Below are 21,848 nucleotides of genomic sequence, written 5' to 3' on the forward strand. Positions count from 1 at the left end.
CCAAAGGTTGTACTACTTTCCCTTGATGATTTTTGTAACGACTCCAGAAGAGTAAAAAGCAAGCCAGCAGAGTCACTTGGCTTTTTGCAATTGGTTTCCATGATCCAAGAAAGCTTATAAAGTAAATTCAGATAAAAAATTCAAAATCATTGAGGTTATAAAGGACATGGCCATCTCCAAGCTGCTATTTACTGAAAACCAAGTGCAAAAAGCCGACAGAGTCAATTCAGGCTTCAACGGATCAGGGATCTGAATTTGCAAAGTCAAGAATCAGTAAGAAAAAGATGATGAAGAAAATAAACTTGAATTTGAATTTTCTGTGAACTTGCTGACCACTACAGTAGCATCGGGTAATTAACAGCAAAATACATGTAAATGTTATGGACTCTCAATTTGATACACGGAGGGGCATAAGATTATACTATCACAAGTACATCAAACAAGCTTTACAATGATAAAAAAATATAACCAAAGTATCATGTTGAAGGATTCTGGAAAATATTTTTTGCAGAAAACGTTAAAATCTCTTCTTTTCTACATGGATCAGTGTCGACCAGAAAGTGACAGATCAAGCCCACACTTCCAGCATATTAAATTTTAAGCAAGAGTCAATAATGATTGACTTAATCATTGGAAATCAAGTGATGGTTTACAACATGATTAGGGTACCTGTTATGAAGCTTCTTTAACTAATGGCAACCATGCTCACTTTCCTTTTGTGACAATGCACATGCTCCTGAGGTCGATACGGTGAGTTTCGTTTCCAGTGATGTTGTCTGAGAATACAGGAAAGGCTTTGGTGGAGTTTGCAGGAATTGAAGACTGCCTTCTAACATCTCCACCACCTTCGTCATTGATGGTCTATCTAATGGATTGGTTTGAACACACCACAAACCCACCGTAACCATCTTTTTTATCGTCTCTTCTGTTTCATCTGTTATAACACCATGGAGACTAGACACCTCTTCTGATTCATACATACAGTCTGGAAGGAATATTTCACTACGAGATTCTCCGATATCAATGTTTCTTTTTCCTCCAACCATTTCAAGAACCATCATCCCGTAACTATACACATCAGACTTGTAAGAAACACCTCCAAATGTTTTGCAGAATACTTCTGGAGCTATATACCCAGCTGTCCCTCTTGCACCTGTCATTGAAACCATACTTTCTTCTCTCTTGCATAGCTTTGCCAGACCAAAATCAGATATTTTTGGACAGAAATCTGTGTCTAAGAGAATGTTGTGAGGTTTTATGTCAAAATGAACAATCCTAGTGTTACAACCTCTATGCAAGTACTCAAGACCTCTACCAATGCCGACAGCAATTTCATATAATTTTTCCCATTGTAAATTATGGTTTCCATGAAGAGAGGTCTGACGATATATGAACTTGTCTAGAGATCCATTTGGCATATATTCATAGATCAAAGCTCTTTTAGTCCTTTCAAAGCAAAACCCCAAAAGGGTAACTATATTTACGTGGGAAGTTCTACTAATACTCACAACTTCATTAACAAACTCTTCTCCATCACCTTTGGAATTCTTCAGGACTTTTACTGCCACAGGACGGCCATCCGGTAACTTCCCTTTGTATACACCTCCAAATCCACCTTGACCTAGTTTATCCACGAATGAGTTGGTCATTTTCTTAATTTCTGAATATGTATAGCGTTTTGGAGTAAGAGAATGAGAGTTCATAATGATCGTTTCAATATTTAGATTATGTTGAGCATTCTGCCTCCAAAAGCTAGTCATCGGGCCTCTAGATAATCCTCTTCTAGAGCATAGCACAATGATAGTGACTGCTATCATCGTGTACATAGCCAAAATTACAACTGAAATAAGAGTATCACAGTTGATTCATGTGAGTTGTATGTTATGTGCCAACAAGAGGCATAGATATTCACAGCATGTCGTAACTAAATATTCATGCAATGATTGGAGAAAAGAAGGGTATTTGATGGTTTTCCTACCTTCAATAAGCTTATATTCCCATCTATAAGACTCTGCAAAACAAACAACAAATAACTCAGTTTCCTGACATAGTAAGCATGAAATTACCCATGATTTATATTTGAAGTGTCTAGTTAACTTTTTCTATCTATGACAAGATATCAAATCATATCAACACTCAGTAGCCCCAAGAAGACAGAATTAAATACATTTACTTTCCCTAGCCAAATTACAGTCACGCTCGACAGAGCAGAAGTATCTTGTTACTGCTACAGCAGGACGTTAAAACATGAAAATTCAGCTTCTTGAATCAAATTTCAGGTGCCAAGTAGAATCTTAACGGGGTCATCTGGTCTTGTCAATTTATTAAGGACCCCTCTTATCCAAAATGTTAGGTGAACAAGAGACCTCTTTTGGTTGCAAAATCCAACCATTGACCAAAACAAGAACAAATCGATTAATTTCTTAGCTCAATAAGCTTTTGTCAGGTACTCTTTCCCTGGAAATGGAAATCGAAAACAATGAAAACTCTTAAATATTAATTATCTTCGTTAAAAATAGGAAACTTGCAAGGGAAAGCAACCTTATTTTAAGCACAGACTTGTTCTATATTTTACATGCAATCACATATCATATAAGGTCATCTTAATTAAATAAAGAATAAGGAAATTGTTATGAATTTTCTTTCCAGCAAAATAGAGGAAATGAAAATAGTGCATTATCACTTCTCCATTTTGCGATAATGGAAAGAAATCCAACAAATCTTGCTTGGGCCAATTTTTGTCTACATAAGGACAGTTAATCTTCTTTCACAAAAATAAAGTTAACACGACATACCTTTCTTGCAAGTAGTTGCATAAGGCTGGTCTTGACAATAGCAAGTGAATTTACTAGTATCGGTATTGTATCCACACTGCCCACCAGAAAATTTGCATTTGTTACACAAGGAATCATTTGCAGTCCACTGCAACCAAAAGCCCTGATGAAGAGCATTTGTCAAATTTGCTGCAGTTGGATGGCTCTCTATTGATCGAACAGCGGATTCATATGCTGGAATGAGAACGCTGTGATTACATGACTCCAGGTAAATGCTTATGTTAGCAGCAAAGCTACCAGTGGCTGACATGCTCAGGTTCCTTGTCAGATAGTAACCTACCATATCATTTCTGCTTATGTTGCAACTGAACTGATAGGATAGCCCTAAAGTTGGTAAAAATTGACTTGGAATCGTTGGACATCCATAGTACAGCATTATATTCTTAGTATTTGAAGCATAACTGAAACGGTCGGAATCAAAAGTGGAGTTGACAGGGGGGATAGAACAAATGTTGTCTGTGTACTCTGTTGAAATGAGATGAACTCGAGACATGCTTTTGATCTCTAGGACTTGGTAGGCCACTTCCGATATTTTAATCACTGGGGCGTCACCACTGCAATCAAGATGAAATCCTGGATAGCCACAGTACTGAGGACGATTCACTCCCCAGAAAGGATAGGTTATATTCTGAATGTTTCCACACTCAAATGATTTGCTGCAGCCTAGATATCGCTCATCAGGTTCACATAGAGAAATTGGAATCGCAATAATGATGATGGTAATTACTGTGAGAGGTAAAGAGATGGTTTGAAGGAGATGTGGATGCATTTCTGGAGATTACGGGTGAAGGGAAGGGGCTGCAGGTATAGAACTCTTGAATCCTGAGAGAGCAGATGGAGCTAACCAGGTTTTATTTCTTATAAACATGAGATAATCAGATGTCTTGACTTCTTTTCCAGTACCATCTTAATCTTTATTTATCTCATCAACAAAAGATTACACAATAAAAGTGTATGTGTTAAGCACATAAATCGCATGCTCCACAGTAAAGGTTTTGGCAGCATATTTATAGACAAAAAATATGAGCTGCAAGGCTCACCTATGATCCCTATTTTTCAGGACATAGTAGAGCATTTTCTTCTCATGATCCCATGATCTCAACAGCTTGGAGAGCACCCCAGTTATGCGCCCATGTTCTGCCCCCACTATGCTGCCACTTCACCCACGTTCTGCCCCATGATGCTGCCATTTCACCCATATTCTGGATGTCTACCTGGCAGTCCAAAATGCTAGTTTTCGCAGCGTCAATTGCAGATTTAGAAGGTTCATTATCTAAGCCCCCACGTCCATGCTAAGTCCCAAGCTCAAAGACTCGTACAGACCATCGCACGCTGCCTGCTGAATTCGCCTCTGTTTATGCAAGGCAGCCACTGTCCATTGCTGCCGAATTCTAGGCAGTGTGCTTTTGTTGGCACATCTTCTCGCCTAGAGCTTTAACAAATCATCCCCATTAGAAGAGTCTGACGTCCTCGTCGGAATAGACGTGAGGTAGTTCTGTACTTGATCCTCAAATTGCCACAAATTTGTATCATTCTCCCACGAAACCTCCTCATTTTTCTTCCATTTTACTAAGAATTCTGTCCGCTGATTATTTTTATGTTGGCCAAGTCGACGATGATCCATAATCTTGACGATACCATCGTCAAATTGTTTATGAATTATAGGAGGAGCTCGTTGCCACTTATTTCTTTTCAAATCCTCAATGTCTTTATAAAAAGGTCGTAAGTAACTTACGTGAAAAGTAGGATGCAGCTTCAGCCGTTCGGGCAGCTTCAACTTATAGGCGATAACCCTTACCTTTTCAATGACTTTGAAAGGTCCATCATACCTTGGCACCAACCCTCGGTGCTTCGTCGTCCCCATAATTTTCTTCCAAATTTACAGAGTTAACTTGAGCAACACCTTGTAGCCCACACTGAATTCCAGCAACCTTTACTTTTGATTGACATATTTGAGCATCCTCTTCCTTGCCTTAAGCAAGCTATCTTGAGCTTGCTCAAACAACTCCTGCTACTCCATCGCAAACCTGTACACCACTGGACTCTTCCCACCAGATATCTAAACTGCAATCTCGGCAGGAGTTTGGGGTTGTGCTCCCAAAACCAGCTTAAACAGACTTGCTTCCGTTGCCGAGGATTTTTGAAGATTATAGCAAAACTGCGCACTATCCAGCAACTCCAACCAGTTTCGCTACATTGCTGTCACGTAGTGTCTCAAATATTCCTCCAGCAAAGCATTTATCCTTTCCGTCTACCCATCGGTCTACGGATGGTTGGCAATTGAAAAGTTTAGCTTTGTTCCCATCATGTTGAACAACGCTGTCTAGAATCTACCCATGAATCGCACATCCCGATCGCTTATAATGTCTGAGGGCACTCTAAAGTACTTCACCACATTGCGGTAGAATAATTCAGCGACCACTTCGACTGTACACACCGCAGGGGCAACCACAAACACCGCGTACTTGGTGAATCTATCCATGATAACCATGATCGTGTTCATGCCATCTACCTTTGGAAAACCAACAATGAAGTCCATCGAAACTGACACCCAAGGCTTTTCTGGAATCGACAACGGCTGTGACAAGCCTGTTTCTCGCTGCCGTACAGTCTTGTCTTGCTGGCACACTAGACAAGTCCTGACGTAAAGTTCTACATCGTCCTCTATCTTCGGCCAATAATAAGTCTGTGACAGGAGAGTGACCATCCTTTCTCTACCTGGATGTCCTGTCCACTACGGATCATGAATCTCCGTCAATAAATATTTCCGCAACTCTCCCTTCGACATGAAGATTTGACCCCCCTTTGCATAGAGTTGGTCTTGTTCTAGCCAATACCTCTGTATTGTCCCTTCTCGTCTTGCATAGAGTTGGTCTTGTTCTAACCAATACCTCTGTATTGTCCCTTCTCGTACAAGCTCAACCATTTTCTTATACGCTGTGTCTTCCTTAGCTGATTGATGAAGTCGACCCAGCATGTTTGACTCCTCCTGAACAATAGCAAGAACAGTAGCAATTACCTCGTGTCTGCTAAGTGCATCCGCAACCTGATTGTGGCTCCTTGGTTTGTGCTTCCATACGAAATCATATTCGGCTAAGAATTTGGCCAAGAATTCTCACAACAATTTCTTCTACGTCCTAAAAAATGTGTTAGCAACGTTGTCGGTCTTGAGAACAAATTTTGACCCCAATAGATATACTCTCCAAATGCCAAGGCAGTGCACTCTTGCCGTCATCTCCTTCTCATGCGTCAAGTAATTCTGTTCCGCATCATTTAGCTTTCGACTCTCGAAAGCAATCGGATGCCCCTCTTATATAAGCACTTCCTTAATGGCCCTATCCGAAGCATCAGTATGTACTTTAAATGGCTTCTTAAAATCAGGCAGCCCTAAAACTAGAGCTGATGCTACCACTGTCTTCAGCTTCTTAAAAGCTTGTTGGCAGTCAACCATCCATTCCCATCTCCGATTCTTTTTGAGAAGATCCCAGAGAGGAGTTGTCTTCTTGTTATAGTCCTCAATGAATCGTATGTAGTAGTTTGCAAGCCACAAAAATGACCTCAATTCCAGGACAGATTTTGGTGCTGTCCATTCAATGATGGCTTAAATCTTCCATGGATCCATCTTCACCTGTCTTTCTCCAATCAAATGGCCTAAGAACATAATTTCAGCTTTTGCAAACTCATACTTTTTCCTCTTCACATACAATTTATATTATCTCAATCAACTTAAGACTTTACAGAGATGAGTTACATGATCTTCAATGCCTCTACTATAGATTACGATGTCATCTAAGTAGACTATAACGAAATTATCTAAGAAATCATATAGCACATCATTCATTAGATTATAAAATGTTGCTAGAGCATTTGTTAGGCCGAATGACATAACTAAAAACTCGTATGAGCTATACCTCATCACATAAGTAGTTTTATACCTGTCACCATTAGTAACCCGCACTTTCCAATACCCCGATCACAAGTCCAATTTCATAAAGATAGAGGCTCCACACAATTTGTCCATCAAATCCTGTATTAAAGGGATAAGATATTTGTTTTTGGTTGTTACTTTGTTAAGTGCTCGGTAGTCCACACACATGCGAAGGCTTCCATCCGCCTTCTTTTGAAACAACACCGAAGCACCATATGAAGCCTTAAAAGGGCGGATAAATCCCGAGTCAATTAACTCTTCTAATTATTTCCTCAATTCTGCCAATTTCATTGGCAACATCCGGTAAGGGGCTTAAGATGATGGCTTTGTCCCCGACACCAACTCAATTTGATGTTCGATAGTCCTCCTAGGTAGGAGTTTTTTTGGTAGCTGAGGTGGCATCACATCCTTGAATTGTTGCAGCATGCTAGCAATTTCATTTGGTACCTCTCCACCATAGTCTGCCTTTTCGTCTACTATTGTCGCAAGAAACACTTCCCCTCCTTTTCGCAATGCTTTATTAATAACAGTTGCCGAGACCAAGCTTTTCCCCCCTTTCACTACTTTCGCAGCTACGATGTTACAACATGGGACGAAACATGGGCATCCCTCACTCGTAATCATGACCCCATTGAGATACGACATCAAAACAATCTTGGCTTTCTGTAAGAAGTCAAGACCAACAATAATATCGTAATCGTCAAGATTTACGACCAGCATATCCTGCTTACCTCTTCACTGATCCAGCATCATTGGCACATCATAAGACATCCCTGCAATTCTCTGTGCCTTTGAGTTTACTGCCTTTATTGATGCATGACTATCACTCAGCCGCAAGCCAAGTTCCTTCACCAGCCGATTTGCCATAAACGTGTGGGTTGCACCTGAATCCAACATAGCATTCACGTCTTTGCCATTTATCCCAATCTTCACATACATCAGATTGTCAGTAGCCCCTGACTTCCCTTTTCACAGTGCATCAATCCTCGCCAAGTCTTGATCAACAAGGCGGGTTTTGGTAGCTCGTATCCCCTGATTCAGCTACCAGGCAGTTTATCACACGTATAGGATTGACATGGGTAACTACCCCCTCATCCTCATCGCTATCTTCAGCCCGAATAGCATTCAATTTCTCCCTTTTTAGACATTCCTTTGCAAAGTGAGGACCATTACAAATGAAGCAAGTAAAGTTTGGTTTTGTACTCTTACCTTGTGCACCCATAAACTTAGCCTTGCCCTTATCCACGACAGTGGCCTTCGATGCACCCCCACTGGATTTCTTCTTCATCTTATCCTCCTTATTTCTTCCCTTAGACTTGAAGGAGGCTGATGTATAGCCTTGTCTAGTAATTGATTTGAAATCAACCAAATTATCCGCAACAGCAATAGCAGAGAACATATCCTTTACATTCTGTCGTTTTAGTTCCGCTTACGCCCAACTTTGTAATCCAGACATGAAGTTGAACAACCTGTCCTCCTCGAACATATTCTCGATGTCGAGAATCAAAAAACTAAAATATTTAACATACTCATGAATTGACCTTCCATGTTAGAGCCTTTTCAATTCCTCCCGCGCAATCTAAGATGTGTTGTTCGAAAGGAACCACTCCTTCAGCTCCTGCTTGAGGTGATCCCATGTCTCAATATTTGGACGTCCAGCACTTAAGTCATCTTTGGTTCTCGTCCTCTACCAAAGCTTCGCATCACCCGTGAGATACATCACTGTAAGATCCACTTGTTCAGCCACGTCGATCTTCACAACGCTAAAGTATTGCTCCATGTCTCATAAGAAATTCTCAAGTTCTTTGAAACTCCTTACCCCACAAAAATACTTCGGTTTAAGCACTTTAGGTTTATAAGTACTTACCCCAGTAGGAGCGTTTGTCACTGCTCTTTTCAGAATAGCAATCATCTCTTCGGCAGCTGCTAATCATTCACTTAATTCTGCCACAAGAGAAATGTACAAGCTCTCAGCCTTTTCAGCGCTTTCCATAGCTTCCCTCAAGCGATCAATAATAGAACATTTTTTGCCTTCTTCATTCGACCCTATCAAAGTCTCAAGACGCGTAAGTCGTTCTCAAATAGCTTCCATGACTTCTACTGCATGTTAGAATCAATCGTGTTTTGATACCAATTGTCACGGGGTTAAATTTTTCGCAACGAACTTCAACTTAATGTGGAAGTCTAGTTCCAACTAGACTCAGCCTTGCCTCCCATTTTCGCTCGTGCAGTCTAGTTCCAACTAGACTCAACCTTGCCTCCCATTTTCGCTCGTGTTTCCTATGACTATGTGTTTCGCTCATCTAAAGAGGTTTTCACAATTGCCTCGTCATAAACAAAGAACAAACATAAGCATGCACACCGAACTTTACAAGAATACCTCTCAACCTTGCTTTATCTTATCAACAAAGGATTACACAATAAAAGTGTGTGTGTTATGAGCATAAATCGCATGCTCCACAACAAAGGCTTTGGTAGCCTATTTATAAACAAAACATGTGAGCTGCAAGGCTCACCCATAATCTTTTATTTTTCAGGACATAGTGGGGCATTTTCTCCCTATGATCTCATGATCTCAGCAGCTTGGAGAGCATCCTAGTTATGCTCCTACATTCTGGCCCCACTATGCTGCCACTTTACCCATGTTTTGCCCTTATAATGCTGCCACTTCATCCACGTTTTCCCCCCATGAAGCTGCCACTTCACCTACATTCTGACTATCTACCTAGCAGTCCAGAATGCTAGTTTTTGCTATGTCAACCGCAGACTTAGAAGGTTTATTATCTAAGCCCCCACGTCCATGCTAAGTTCCAAGCTCAAAGATTGGCATAGACCATCGCAAGCTGCATGCCGAATTCGCCTCTGTCTATGTAAGGCTGCTGTTGTCCATTGCTGCCGAATTCTAGGCAGTGTGCTTTCGTTGGCGTGTCCCCACGCCTAGAGCTCTAATAAAAGGCTTTTTATGGACAACTCATCCAATACTTTATTCTCATTCACAAATAATATACAAGACCATGTTAACAAAAAGGGTCTTACGTTATCAAGTTGAAGTAGTCTTGAAGTTTCTCTCCCACAAATATAAAATGTAAGAAATGATAATGGTTTGGTCAATCATAAACTGCAGAGAAAACATAAGTGGTATGGCATAAATGTTTATAAATTTTGCAAGTATGAAAATGGTCTAACCAATTTAGGGCCATAAAATTTTATAAGATCACTAATATAACCATTTAAGACCAGTGTTTTTTTTTTTTAAATATTAATGTTCTATCACAAACATAATGTAGTGTTTTTTTTTTAAAAAAATATTAATGTTCTATCACAAACATAATGGGGAAAGCACATACTTTCTCATAAGTGTTTGCATAAGGCCGATCTTGGCAATAACAAGTGAATTTACTTGGGTTGGTATTGTATCCACATTGCCCAGTGCCAAAATGTTTATATTCATCACAAAAGAAATCATTTGCAGCTCACTGCAACTTAAATCCTCGTTCGAGAGCAAAATTCAAACTTTCTATGTCTGGCCTCATCTCCATAGACTGAAGAGCAGATCTAGATATCGGAAAAGTAGTTTTTATATTACACAACTTCAAGTTGCTACAAAGTAATATAAAATAATTTCTTGAAACATGTTTAAATTTTTAAGTTGAGAAAATTAACTTGGAATTATTGGACATCCACAGTAGTGTTATATTCTAATAGTTTTTGGAGCATAACTGAAAATTTTTGGATTTAAAAGGGAGTTGACAGGGAAGATAGAAGACATATTTTTTATGTAATCTGTTCTAGCAACCTTCAGAGTACGTGACACGTTATTGAGCTTAAGCACTCGAAAAGCAAGTTTTGAAATTTTCATAAATAGGGCATCACCACTTAATCAAGGTGAAATCCTGGATGGCCACAGTATGCTGGGTGGTCCATTCCCCAGAAAGGAGGGGTAATGCCCTGAATGTTTTCACATTCAAATGAACTGCTTCAATTTAGATATCTCTCATCAGGTAGCCAGATTCATATTGGCATGCAACTTGTGATTATGGTGATTACGAATAGGTAAAGATATCGTTTAGAGTGTTGAAAGAGAATTAGTGTGGTAGAAATTTATGGGCATCAATGCAATAAGAAAAACTAAATAATAAAAAGAAGTTTTGAGAAAGATAATTTTATTAAGTGTTTTTTTGTCATGAGTTTCTTTTTACATTTATTAAATATGTTTATAATTACAAGTTTATTTATAGATGTTAAATTCTAGATAAATAATGAATTAAACTACTTAATAAAATCCTAATCTAAATAGAAAACATAGTTTTGTTGACTTAACTATTCAATTATTTTCTGAATCAGTTGATCAATTCATTTAATTCAACTAGTTACTTTATTCCAACCAATTGATCGGTTTCCTAGTGGTCAACCTTTTTAACTATTTTTTTTTTAGAAATCTAGTTTACTTTTAACCTCCCTTTTAAACTTGATTTCTTTATAACTCAATATAATTCTTATTTTGACAAAAATATAATATTTGAGTAGCTTTGTATTAATATCTATGGCTTGATCTTGAGTCTTTATATACTTAACTTCAACTTCTTTATTTATAATACAATTTTATAAATAATAAAATTTTGTGTCAATATGCTTAATTTCTGTTATGAAATACCTGATTCTTAACTAAAGTAATGACTGTTTAGTTATCTACATAAATTTTCATAGGCTTTTCTAGTGGTATTCACAACTTTTTCAATAATCTTCTTAGCTATATAAAATGACAAATATATGTTGTAGTACCTATAATTTTAGCTTCATAATTTGATAATGTGACTATAGATTATTTTTTTTTTGAATTCCATGTGAATGTTGTTTCCCATATAGAAAACAAAACATGTAGTTCTTTTTTTATCATCCATATCTCCAAACCAATCACTATCACTATAATTCACAAGTTCAAAGTTGTTAGCGTATTTATAAAACAAGCCAAAATCAATAGTACCTTTGATATACTAAATGATTCTCTTAAATGCTTTGAAATGTGTTATAGTTAATGTCTCCATGAATTTGCTCACAAATCCTACTCCAAAGAGAATATCTAGAAGGGTGCATGTTAAGTATTTCAAACTCCCAACTAGTCTCTTGAATATTGTAGAGTTTATTTTCTCTTCTTCTTTATTCTTCAACATCTTCACTCCATATTCAATTGAAATATTCACTTTTGTTTAATTTTTCATTTTAAATTTCTTAAGAATCTCTTTTGCAAACTTCTTTTGATTGACAAATATTTTATTTTCTTCTTACCTGATCTCAAGTTTTAACTAGTTTGTTATAAGACTAGTATATGTTATTTCAAACTTCTTGATCGTTGCTTACTTCAAGTCTCCAAATATTTTTGGACTATTATTTCCTATAAAGATTATGTTATTCACATACAAATATATAATAAAAGTATCACCACTCTCTTTTATCTTTACATAGATAGTATATTTACGTGGACATTTTATAAATCTATTCTTTAAGAAATAATTATCAATGTGACTATATCAAGTCTATAAAAATGTGACTATATCAAGTCTATTTATAGGTTTCAAGTTCTAGATAAAGAAGAAATTAAACTACTTAAAGAAAGTCATAATTTGAACGGTAAGTATAGTTCTACCAACTTAACTGGTTGATCGTTTCCTAAATCAGTTGATCAAATTATTTAATTTAACCGGTTGCTTAATTCAAACTGGTCTACTGAATTAAAGCAAAATGTTATTTTCATTCATTCTGACAACTCAGATTCCTGTCTTGCCATTCCTATACTAGAACTTGGCTCAACAATTTAATGGGAAGGAAAAATCACCCTTCCTTTGTTGACTACAAGCGTAGCAGATAGTTTATTGATGGAATTCGTGGTAGGACGATAACAACGAATCAAACAATAAAAATCTCCACAAATTCACTTAAAAAAACACATTTTAATGTGAGAGCTCATACATTGGCGTTGTGTGCAAGCAATGGATTCAAACCAGCCACCTGATCAGAATTCAGGTCAACAATCCTTAAATATTCAGTCAAAAGAAGAACAAGAAAATGTTAGTTTTTATGTAAGAATTGGCTTGATTATAGTACAATTCTGCTAGTGGCATGGATGACGCTATCAGAGCCACTTGGTATGACTCCTGGTGGAAAAAAAGAAAAGTCTCTTTCTGGTGTCATCTTATCAAATGACACGAAACACGGAAAACTTAATGAATTGGTTCTCCAAATTTAGCTGACACATGAAGCAGTTACTTAAGAACCTGTTATTGCTGCAACTAAGTCGGCTTGCTTGATTCTTCACTGTTTACGTTTTTGCTGTATTTCCTTTCCCACTGATGCTACTCTGTGCTGCTCCTTTTCTTTTTTCTTTTTATCTTGGGTTTTACTCATCTTAAATGATATGACTGCTAAAAACACGCGGATTACTCTCTTTTCTAAAGCTGCTGAGCCTGACAGCTAACCTTTTCTATTTGTTCTTGGTACTACTTGTGTTTCTTTCATTTATCCAAACATCATTCATGGAATCCTGACAAAGTTTTTATTTTTAATGGAAAGAGTTCATTACATATTAGTTCTCGACAGGTCTAATACACAATTTCAACCACGTTAAGGAAGTTCTTTGATTTAAAAAAAAAAAATAGCAAAAAAGGTTATAGTTTCATAAATTACAAGACTCGGATTATTGCAGAAGAGAATTGCGAACTTGCATAAAAACAACCTTGAGATAACAGAATGGCAGATATGCGGTGACGGATTAACTGTAGAAATGCAGCATTTACAGTAGAGGCAGAAAAAAAGTGAGGATTCGCACAGATGCAGCAGAACAGAATATCAGATCTATGACAGGAATTAAGCCATGTGAAAACTAAATTATCCTTGCTGATATATGCATTGATCATGAGTGATAATGAAGCTTAAACTCCATGTCTTCTTGTCTAAATTAATTTGAAGCTATAAACAGTGACGGGTAAGAGATGAACAAAGACAAAGGCTATTGTTATGATTATGATGAACAAAGAGCTGGGATTGCATTTTCACAGATAAAGAGAAACTAAGGGGACAATTTGCAGGTGTTAGAGCAAATTGACCTTTTTTTAGTCTTAAACTAGCAGGCATTAAAAGGCCACTCATCACTTAGTATTATAAAATGGTTATTAAATACGTAGTTTGTTCTAGGGTGAGAAGCTCCATAGTGGTCAAGCTACTATTAGAAGAAAACCTAGAGCATCTCATATTCATTTCATGACCAGCTTGGTAACCTAAAGGTCTCTGTAGTTTTCTTAGGAGGAAAATTAGAAGCCTTCCATTTCCAACCATTCTTCCAACTGCTGTCATAGGCTGCTATGAGATGCTGGCTCATTCTGACAGCTCGAACTGCCTTCATCATGAACGACCCCTTCTGAACCCTATAGACACAGCTGAAAGATCTTCACAAGCCTTTGAAGACCTTCCATCTTTGCTCCTACCAACATACACAGGCACCAGTTCTTCACAGGAATGACTAGGGGAAACTTGTTGATGAAGAGTGGAAGATTTATGATCGGTTTCCTGAAGTTTTCTGGTAAATTTTCGAAGTTAGACGATTCCATTTTAATTTAGCTGCTCAAGCAAAATAAGAATACGAGTAAGAAATACATAGAAGTTCACTATGAAAAATGCAATGAAGCATTGATGACATTAACCACAAGTAATAATTAGCTCAACCTCTGAGTCTTGTCTACCCTTTGAAATTGTAAACAATGACAAGCAGGAACAGATCAATTCTACACTTCCCACATATTGATCATCAAGTACAAACTAGAATTGGTTTACATCACTGACAAAAAGAGAGAGAGAGAGGGTGAGAGGGTAGTCTGTCTTACCGGCACTGAGCGAGTGTCCTCTCGTACATGAGCTATATCAAAGTAGAAATAGTTCAACCTAGATGAAGAACAAATACCGGTTTTATTAATTTTATAAGGCAATATAAAGTTTTCAGTTTCCAGTTACAAGTCACTTTCATCATCAGGCAATTTGTTTACCTCATTTCCCTGCGACAACACGCCAAGCAGTGATGATACAGTGGAAGTGTGCTCTTGAGCGGACCTTCTAGGAGAAGAAAAGGAAGGTCTCGGTGGAATTTGAAAAGACTGAAGACTGCCTTCAAAAATCTCTACCATCTTTGTCATTGATGGTCTAGGTGATGGAATGGTTTGGATGCACCACAAACCCACTAAGATCATCTTTTCAACAATCTCTTCTTCCTCTTCTGTTGTACCTCCATGAAGTGTTGAAATCTTTCCCGGTTCAAGATACATACAAAACCAATCCGCGAAATACATCTTGTTGGTTTCCAACGATCCCATATCAAAGTCTTTACTTTGTCCGACCATTTCAAGAACCATCATTCCATAACTATACACATCAGACTTGTAAGTTACTCCTCCAAAAGATCTGCAGAATACTTCAGGTGCTATGTAACCAATAGTCTCTCGTGCATCTATCATTGAGATCTTACTCACTTTGCTTTGGCATAGCTTCGCGAGACCAAAATCTGAGATCTTTGGACAAAATTCGTCATCTAGAAGAATGTTGTGAGACTTTATGTTAAAATCCACAATCCGAGTGTAACAACCTCTATGCAAGTACTCCAAATCTCTAGCAATATCAACTGCAATTTCATATAATTTTTTCCATTATAAACGAAAGTTTGTATGTGGGGATCCTTTATCAGATATAAAGCTATCTAAAGATTCATTGGGCATGAATTATCAAAGCTCTTTTATTCCTCTCGTAGCAGAAACCCAAAAGTGTAACTACATTCACGTGGGAAGTTCTACTGATGCTTGCAACTTCATTCATGAACTCTTCTCCATCACCTTTAGACTCTTTTAGGACTTTTACAGCCACGAGACGACCGTCCGGTAACTTTCCTTTGTATACATAACCAAATCTCCCCTGACCTAGTATACTGATGAATGAGCTGGTCATTTTCTTGATATCTGAATATGAATAACGCTTTGGAGTAAGAGAATGGTAGTCCATCGTAAATGTTTCAACACTGTCGAGAATGGTAGTCCATCATAAATTTTTCAACACTGTCAACATGCTGCGAATTCTTCGGCTTGAATGTCATTGCTATGACGGCACTAAATGAACCTTTTCTTCTACTGAGACATATTGTAATTACGGAAAAAGTTATTATCGCTGCCACAGATGCTGATATGCCTATAATTTAAGATGCATCATCATCAATACCAAAATCATCAAACGAGAAGACTGGATTTCTTACGATAATATTTACCTGCAGCAATATGTAGTCTCCTACGACTCCAAGAAAATCCTGTAACAGGACATCAAATAATGTTAGGGAGTTGTTCGTGTTGGGACGGCGTTTGTTGTCGGAATGAAGATTGTGAAAATTGTGTATTTATAGGAAATGTAATTATTAGATTTATTTATATGGCATATATATGACACAATATATTTATTTAGAGGTGGAATTATTAATATGTAACCTTGTACATTCAAACAAAAACTACATTAAAGTTGACAGTATTATATTTTAATGTCAAAATATATATTTCTCCTCCCTTTTCTTCATTTATAATGGAATTACATCCTTGAAAAATAAAAATCTCATTGTTTTTTATAAAGCATAGAATTTAAATATTAACATGAGATTGCAAGATTTAATTTACATACAAAATAAGACGTAAAGCTAAAAAATGAACCTATGCTACTTCAATTTGGTTACTACTAGTTTATCCATCCGCACCTTGCGCTGCGGGGGTAACCACAAATTTTTTGAAACGTTAAAAAGCACATTTAAATTATTTAAAATTTTGGTATTATTATTAAATTCGGTATAATAATTTAAACTTGAAAAAAAATTTATTCAATCTTTCTTTATATTTAGTCAGCTTGTCAATCTTATAAGTTATGGATTCTACAAAGTTAAATTAATTTTTATTTTATTATATAATAAAAAATATAAAAATTAATTTATTATTAATTCAATACTAAATAATAAAGTTTAATAAAAATCTCACATTAAATAATATAATTAATAAAGAAAAAAAATTAAAAGATTCAAACCCGTCATCAAGATTATGAACTCATGATTAATTTATTCTTTATTTTATTTTAAGATAAAAACTATAAAAAATAATTTATCATTAACTTAATAATAATTGATGAACTTAAAAAAATAAATAAAAACATTAAAAAAAAACTAAGAAAAAGAAGGCGAATCGCACTAATAACAATGTCACTTCGATGTGGCTTTGATGGGACGAGTTTTTTTTTTATATATATATATATTCAAAAACATTTTTATCCAATCCCAAGAAACTATTTAATAAGTATTACAACTTGCAAGCCCTCCAACTATCAAACTTGTTTTTATAATTAACAACTACTGGCATAAAAATTTACAGATCCTTCATCATTGTATATTTTTGTCCGGTACTTTGCCGGTCCAGCGTCGAAGAATATGCATTTCTCCAGAAAGCAACAATCACATGCATGTTAAAAATGGGGAAATTCATAGTTATAATATCCGGGTTTTTTTTTTTAAAAAAAAAAAAAAACAAAAATGGTTGACCAAGTTCAATTTATTTGACCCCATCTTGAGAGAATCGACCTAGTAAATTTATTTTAATTCAAAAGGAGACATTGGGAAAAAAAATTGGTGACAACTCAACATTCCATTAACAAACACATAGGAATATCGTGGAAATGAAAACATAGGGATATAATATTGTCTTTTTTTTTTAATCAGATGGGCTAGCTAATTATTTTTCTAATAAAACAAGGATTGAATAATAATTTAGGCAATTCTTAAAGCAGACAAGTTAAATTCTTAGCTATGATCAATTAGTTGACAAAAATCACATATAATTTTCTCTGTCAGTTAAAAAATTCTGCAGAACATGCCATCAAGATTTCCTACGACTAGTTGTATGATAACTCGACATGAGCATCAATTTAACCATGGTGTGACCGTTTCCTAACCAGAAAGCTGTCCCTTATTCCCATGGTCTAGTTCTGCAGTTTGAGCCTCCCCAATGGACTATTCAAGTGGTTCTAAGAGATCATCAGCATCATATTGATAATACATGATAAAGATTTCTTTTATTCTGTCCAAGACTCCAAGTATACTTAACATAAAATTAAAGGAATAAAACAGGGAAGGAACTATGGTGAGTGAAGCATCAAGCAGTGACTTGAGTTCATGAACTGATTTGAGGAGAAGTTGAGGTACATACCTGGAGCTGGAATAGCAGGATCAGGATTTGAAGTCGAACCAGGAATAGCACATGTTTTTGATCCACTAGATTGATTTGGACAATAACAAGTTGTTTGATTAGTGCCATAGTCAATACCACAAACTCCTGAAGACCTGTTACATTCCCTGCAAGCCTCTCCATCGACCTTCCATCTTACTTCGAATCCTTCTTTCAAGCTTTGTTCCAAATCTGGCATTATAACGACTGGTGACAAATCTGTAATAGAAATTGGCACAAAGACACTACCATAGCATTCCCCAGGACCAGTAGCTCCCGCTTGGATATAACCACTTTGATTATTTACCGCGTTTATTTTGCAAGTGAATAGTCCAGGAACAGGCATGGCTGTAGGAGCAGCCATGCAACCATAAATAAATGTAAGATTTGTGTAACCCTCAACAGACTCGAAAACCTTCGGATTGAAGGTGCTGTTCACGAATTGAGGCGGACAGAATCCAACCAAGGAGTCCTCTCTTGCAATCCTGAGAATTCCATCATCCTGATTGATGTCCAGAACACGATACGCAACCTGATTAATCTTCATCTTGGCGATATTATTCTCACACTTGAGCTCCAATTCAGGAAGGCCACAGGCAGGCGGCCTGCCAGTTCCCCAGAAAGGAAAATCCGCGGAAATATTCCCACACACAAACTTATTACTACAGTCAGCGAACAGGGCACTATTGCCGACAGATGAAGGAACCTGAACGAAGAGCAACAATACAATAACAAAAACCGAAGGGGAAGGAGATAGCGAAAAAAGTGGGCAGTTCATTTTGGCAAAGTGGAAGCAGTACAGGAGAAATTGAATTGTGTAATTAGTAAAGCGAGCGTGGTTGTTCCGGGAAATTTAGAGGATAAAGAAAGAGTAGCGAAATGATAGCCATCAAAATTAGGAAAATAAATACTTCAGAAGCTAGATGCACTACTTACAATAATGAATGCTTAGTTGACTTGAAAGTCTTCTCGGTGTGTGTGTATTTCAAAGGTCATGCACAGTAATCTCCACCACAATCTCCACCACGCGCTTTCATCTGCCAAACGAAGTCTATGTACTGTACATCACTCATAAAACAAACAGAACATAGTTGGTCATGTTGGGCAATTTCAGAAATTAAATACACCAATATATGTGATTCAACAATTTGTTTATTATACAAAGTTATTGGTTTATATTAATCAATCAAAGAAATTAGTTTATATTAATTAATAAAAAAACAATATAAATAAAAAGAAGAAGAAAATATTTTTCTCTACTCAACTCACTCTCATTCAATCTCTCTCTATCTTTTTCGCTCTGTTCTCTCCAACGCTTAGCTCTTCATTAAGTGTGTGTGTGCTTGTATTAAGAGATTAGTTATTTTCACCGGTATATGATGGAGGTGGAATATTATTTGTTTCCATTTTACTAACAACCTCCAACTTGAAGACAAACAATGAAATTATCTTTTATCCTTGAAAACCAATAGAAGTTTTACACAACTTCAATATATCAAATGTAACTCATTTGGCTAACATGTCAGCTGGATTCTTACTTTCACAGATATTTTCTAGCGTTAGTTGCTCATCGTCTAGCAATTGTCGAATGAAGTGATATTTGATTTGAATATGTTTAGTTCTGGAGTGAAATGCTGGATTCTTAGTAAGGAAGATTACACTCTGACTATCGCTATATACAATATCCTTTCCATTCATCTTGTCCAATTCTTTTAGGAAACTCTGTAACCAAACTATCTCTTTTGCAGATTTTGATACTGCAACATATTCAGCTTTTGTTGTTGAAAGAGTGACGATCTTTTGCAAGGTAGAACTCCAAGAAACGACAATGCCTCCTAGAGTGTATATATATCTTGTAATGCTCTTTCTGCTATCAATATCTCTTACTAGATTAGCATCTACAAAACTTTCAAGTTTCAAATCACCAGCTATGAAGGTAAAACAAGTTTCCGATGAACCTTTTAAGTATCTCATGATCCATTTTACAGCATCTCAATGCTGTTTTCCAGGATTGCTCATATATCGACTTACAACTCTCACTACATGGACAATGTCTAGTCTGGTACAGACCATAACATATATCAAAGAATCGATAACTGAGGCGTATAGAATCTTATCTATGTGTCCACATTCTACCTCAGTTTTTGGTGACTGGTCTTTGTTGAGCTTGAAATGATTCTCTAGTAGTGTACCTACTAGTTTAGCATTATCCATATTAAACCTGCCGAGAACCTTCTTGACAAACTCTGTTTGTGAAAGCTTTAGTATGCCTTTATCTTTGTTAATGATGATTCTCATGCCAAGTATTTGTTTAGCAGCTTCTAGATCCTTCATTTCAAACTGTTTTGACAACTATTGTTTCAACTTGTCAATCTATTTAATGTTGTATCCTATAATAAACACATCATTTACATATAATAATAGAATGATGTAAGAGTTGTTAAAATATTTGACATAGCAACAATGATCAGGTTGGCATTTTATGTACCTCAAACTGCACATGAAATTGTCAAACTTCTTATAGCACTGTTTTGGAGCTTGCTTTAAACTGTATAGGCTTTTCTTTAGCTTGCAGACTTGGTTTTCCTTTCTTTGTATTGCAAACCCTTCTGGTTGTTGCATATAAATGTCTTCCTCCAAGTCACCATGAAGAAATGTTGTTTTTTCATCTAGTTGTTCAAGATGTAAATTTTTTACAACTATTATCCCCAGAACAACTCTGATTATTATATGCTTCACAACTAGAGAAAATATCTCAAAGTAGTATATTTTTTTTTTGTTGAAACCCTTTTACAACAAGTCTTGCTTTGAACCATTTGCTTTCATCATGCTCAATCTTTATTTTGTAAATTCACTTGTTTTGCAAAGCTTTCTTTCCTTCAGGTAGTGTGCTTAGCTCCCAAGTCTTGTTCTTCAATAAAGAATTCATCTCATCCTTCATAGTTAACTCCCACTTGCTTGAGTTTTTATCTTATAATGATTCTTTATAAGTTTGTGATTCACCACTATCTGTCTACAAAATATAATTCAGTAAAAATATGAACCGTTGTGGAGGCTTTGCAGTCCTTAAAGACCTGTGAACATAAACAATAGGTTCACTTAGCTCTGTATCTTCCGTGTAGTAGTGGGTACAAATGCTTGAATCTTTTTGTAAAGGTTGTTGATTTTTGTTATACTCGTTAACATCAAGAAGCCCTTCTAATCTTATGAATTTAGATTTTCATGGACTTGTATTTGAATCAGTCATATATGTTTTTACATTTGATCTATCTTTGTACAAAAACTTTCTTATTAAAAATCACGTTCCTGCTTCTGATAATCTTTCTATTCTGATCATCCCAAAACCGAAATCCAAATTCTTCATCTCTATAGCCAATGAAGAAACATTTTTTGGATTTGACATTTAGCTTATTACGAGTATCAAAATCTATATGAACATCAAAAACAAACCCAAAGACCTTTAGATAAGAGAATTGTACTTATTTTCCTCTCCATACTTCCTCAGGCAATCTAAATTTCAAAGGAACTGATGTTCCACAGTTGATCAAATAAACTACAGCATGAACCGCGTCAATCTAAAATATTTGAGGTAATCCTAAATGCAAGCTCATGCTTCTAGCTCGTTTATTGATGGTCCTATTCATTTGTTTAGCAATGCGATTCTGTTGTGATGTGCCTGGAACGATCATTTCCATTCTGATACCATTTATAACGTAATACTCTTTAAAACCTCCATCAACATATTTTCTTCCATTATCAGATCTCAAGCATTCCAGCTTTAAACCTAATTCGGTTACAACTATAACC

At 36.4% G+C, this 21,848-nt stretch overlaps 1 protein-coding gene and 1 pseudogene across 2 annotated transcripts; both read right to left on the reverse strand.

The window, feature by feature from the left end:
• Window positions 1-5: 5 nt before the first annotated feature.
• On the reverse strand, window positions 6-3,713 carry LOC105123396 (probable receptor-like protein kinase At1g67000). 2 transcript variants are annotated; one of them, XM_011022974.1, is made up of 4 exons: window positions 2,796-3,713; window positions 1,979-2,011; window positions 670-1,840; window positions 6-249 (listed from the first exon to the last, which is right to left on the reverse strand). In XM_011022974.1, the coding sequence occupies exons 1-3, from the start codon at window positions 3,601-3,603 to the stop codon at window positions 690-692; spliced, it is 1,992 nt and encodes a 663-aa protein (XP_011021276.1). In that variant the 5' UTR covers window positions 3,604-3,713; the 3' UTR covers window positions 6-249; window positions 670-689. The 2 variants fall into 2 exon arrangements, with proteins under 2 accessions (XP_011021276.1, XP_011021275.1); XM_011022973.1 differs by having other exon boundaries at window positions 6-1,840.
• Window positions 3,714-13,684: 9,971 nt separating this feature from the next.
• Window positions 13,685-19,002, reverse strand: LOC105123406 (probable receptor-like protein kinase At1g67000; annotated as a pseudogene).
• Window positions 19,003-21,848: the final 2,846 nt, after the last annotated feature.

This window comes from Populus euphratica, unplaced genomic scaffold (genome assembly GCF_000495115.2).
Source record: "Populus euphratica unplaced genomic scaffold, PopEup_1.0 scaffold10.1, whole genome shotgun sequence".
NCBI classification, from domain to species: domain Eukaryota; kingdom Viridiplantae; phylum Streptophyta; class Magnoliopsida; order Malpighiales; family Salicaceae; genus Populus; species Populus euphratica.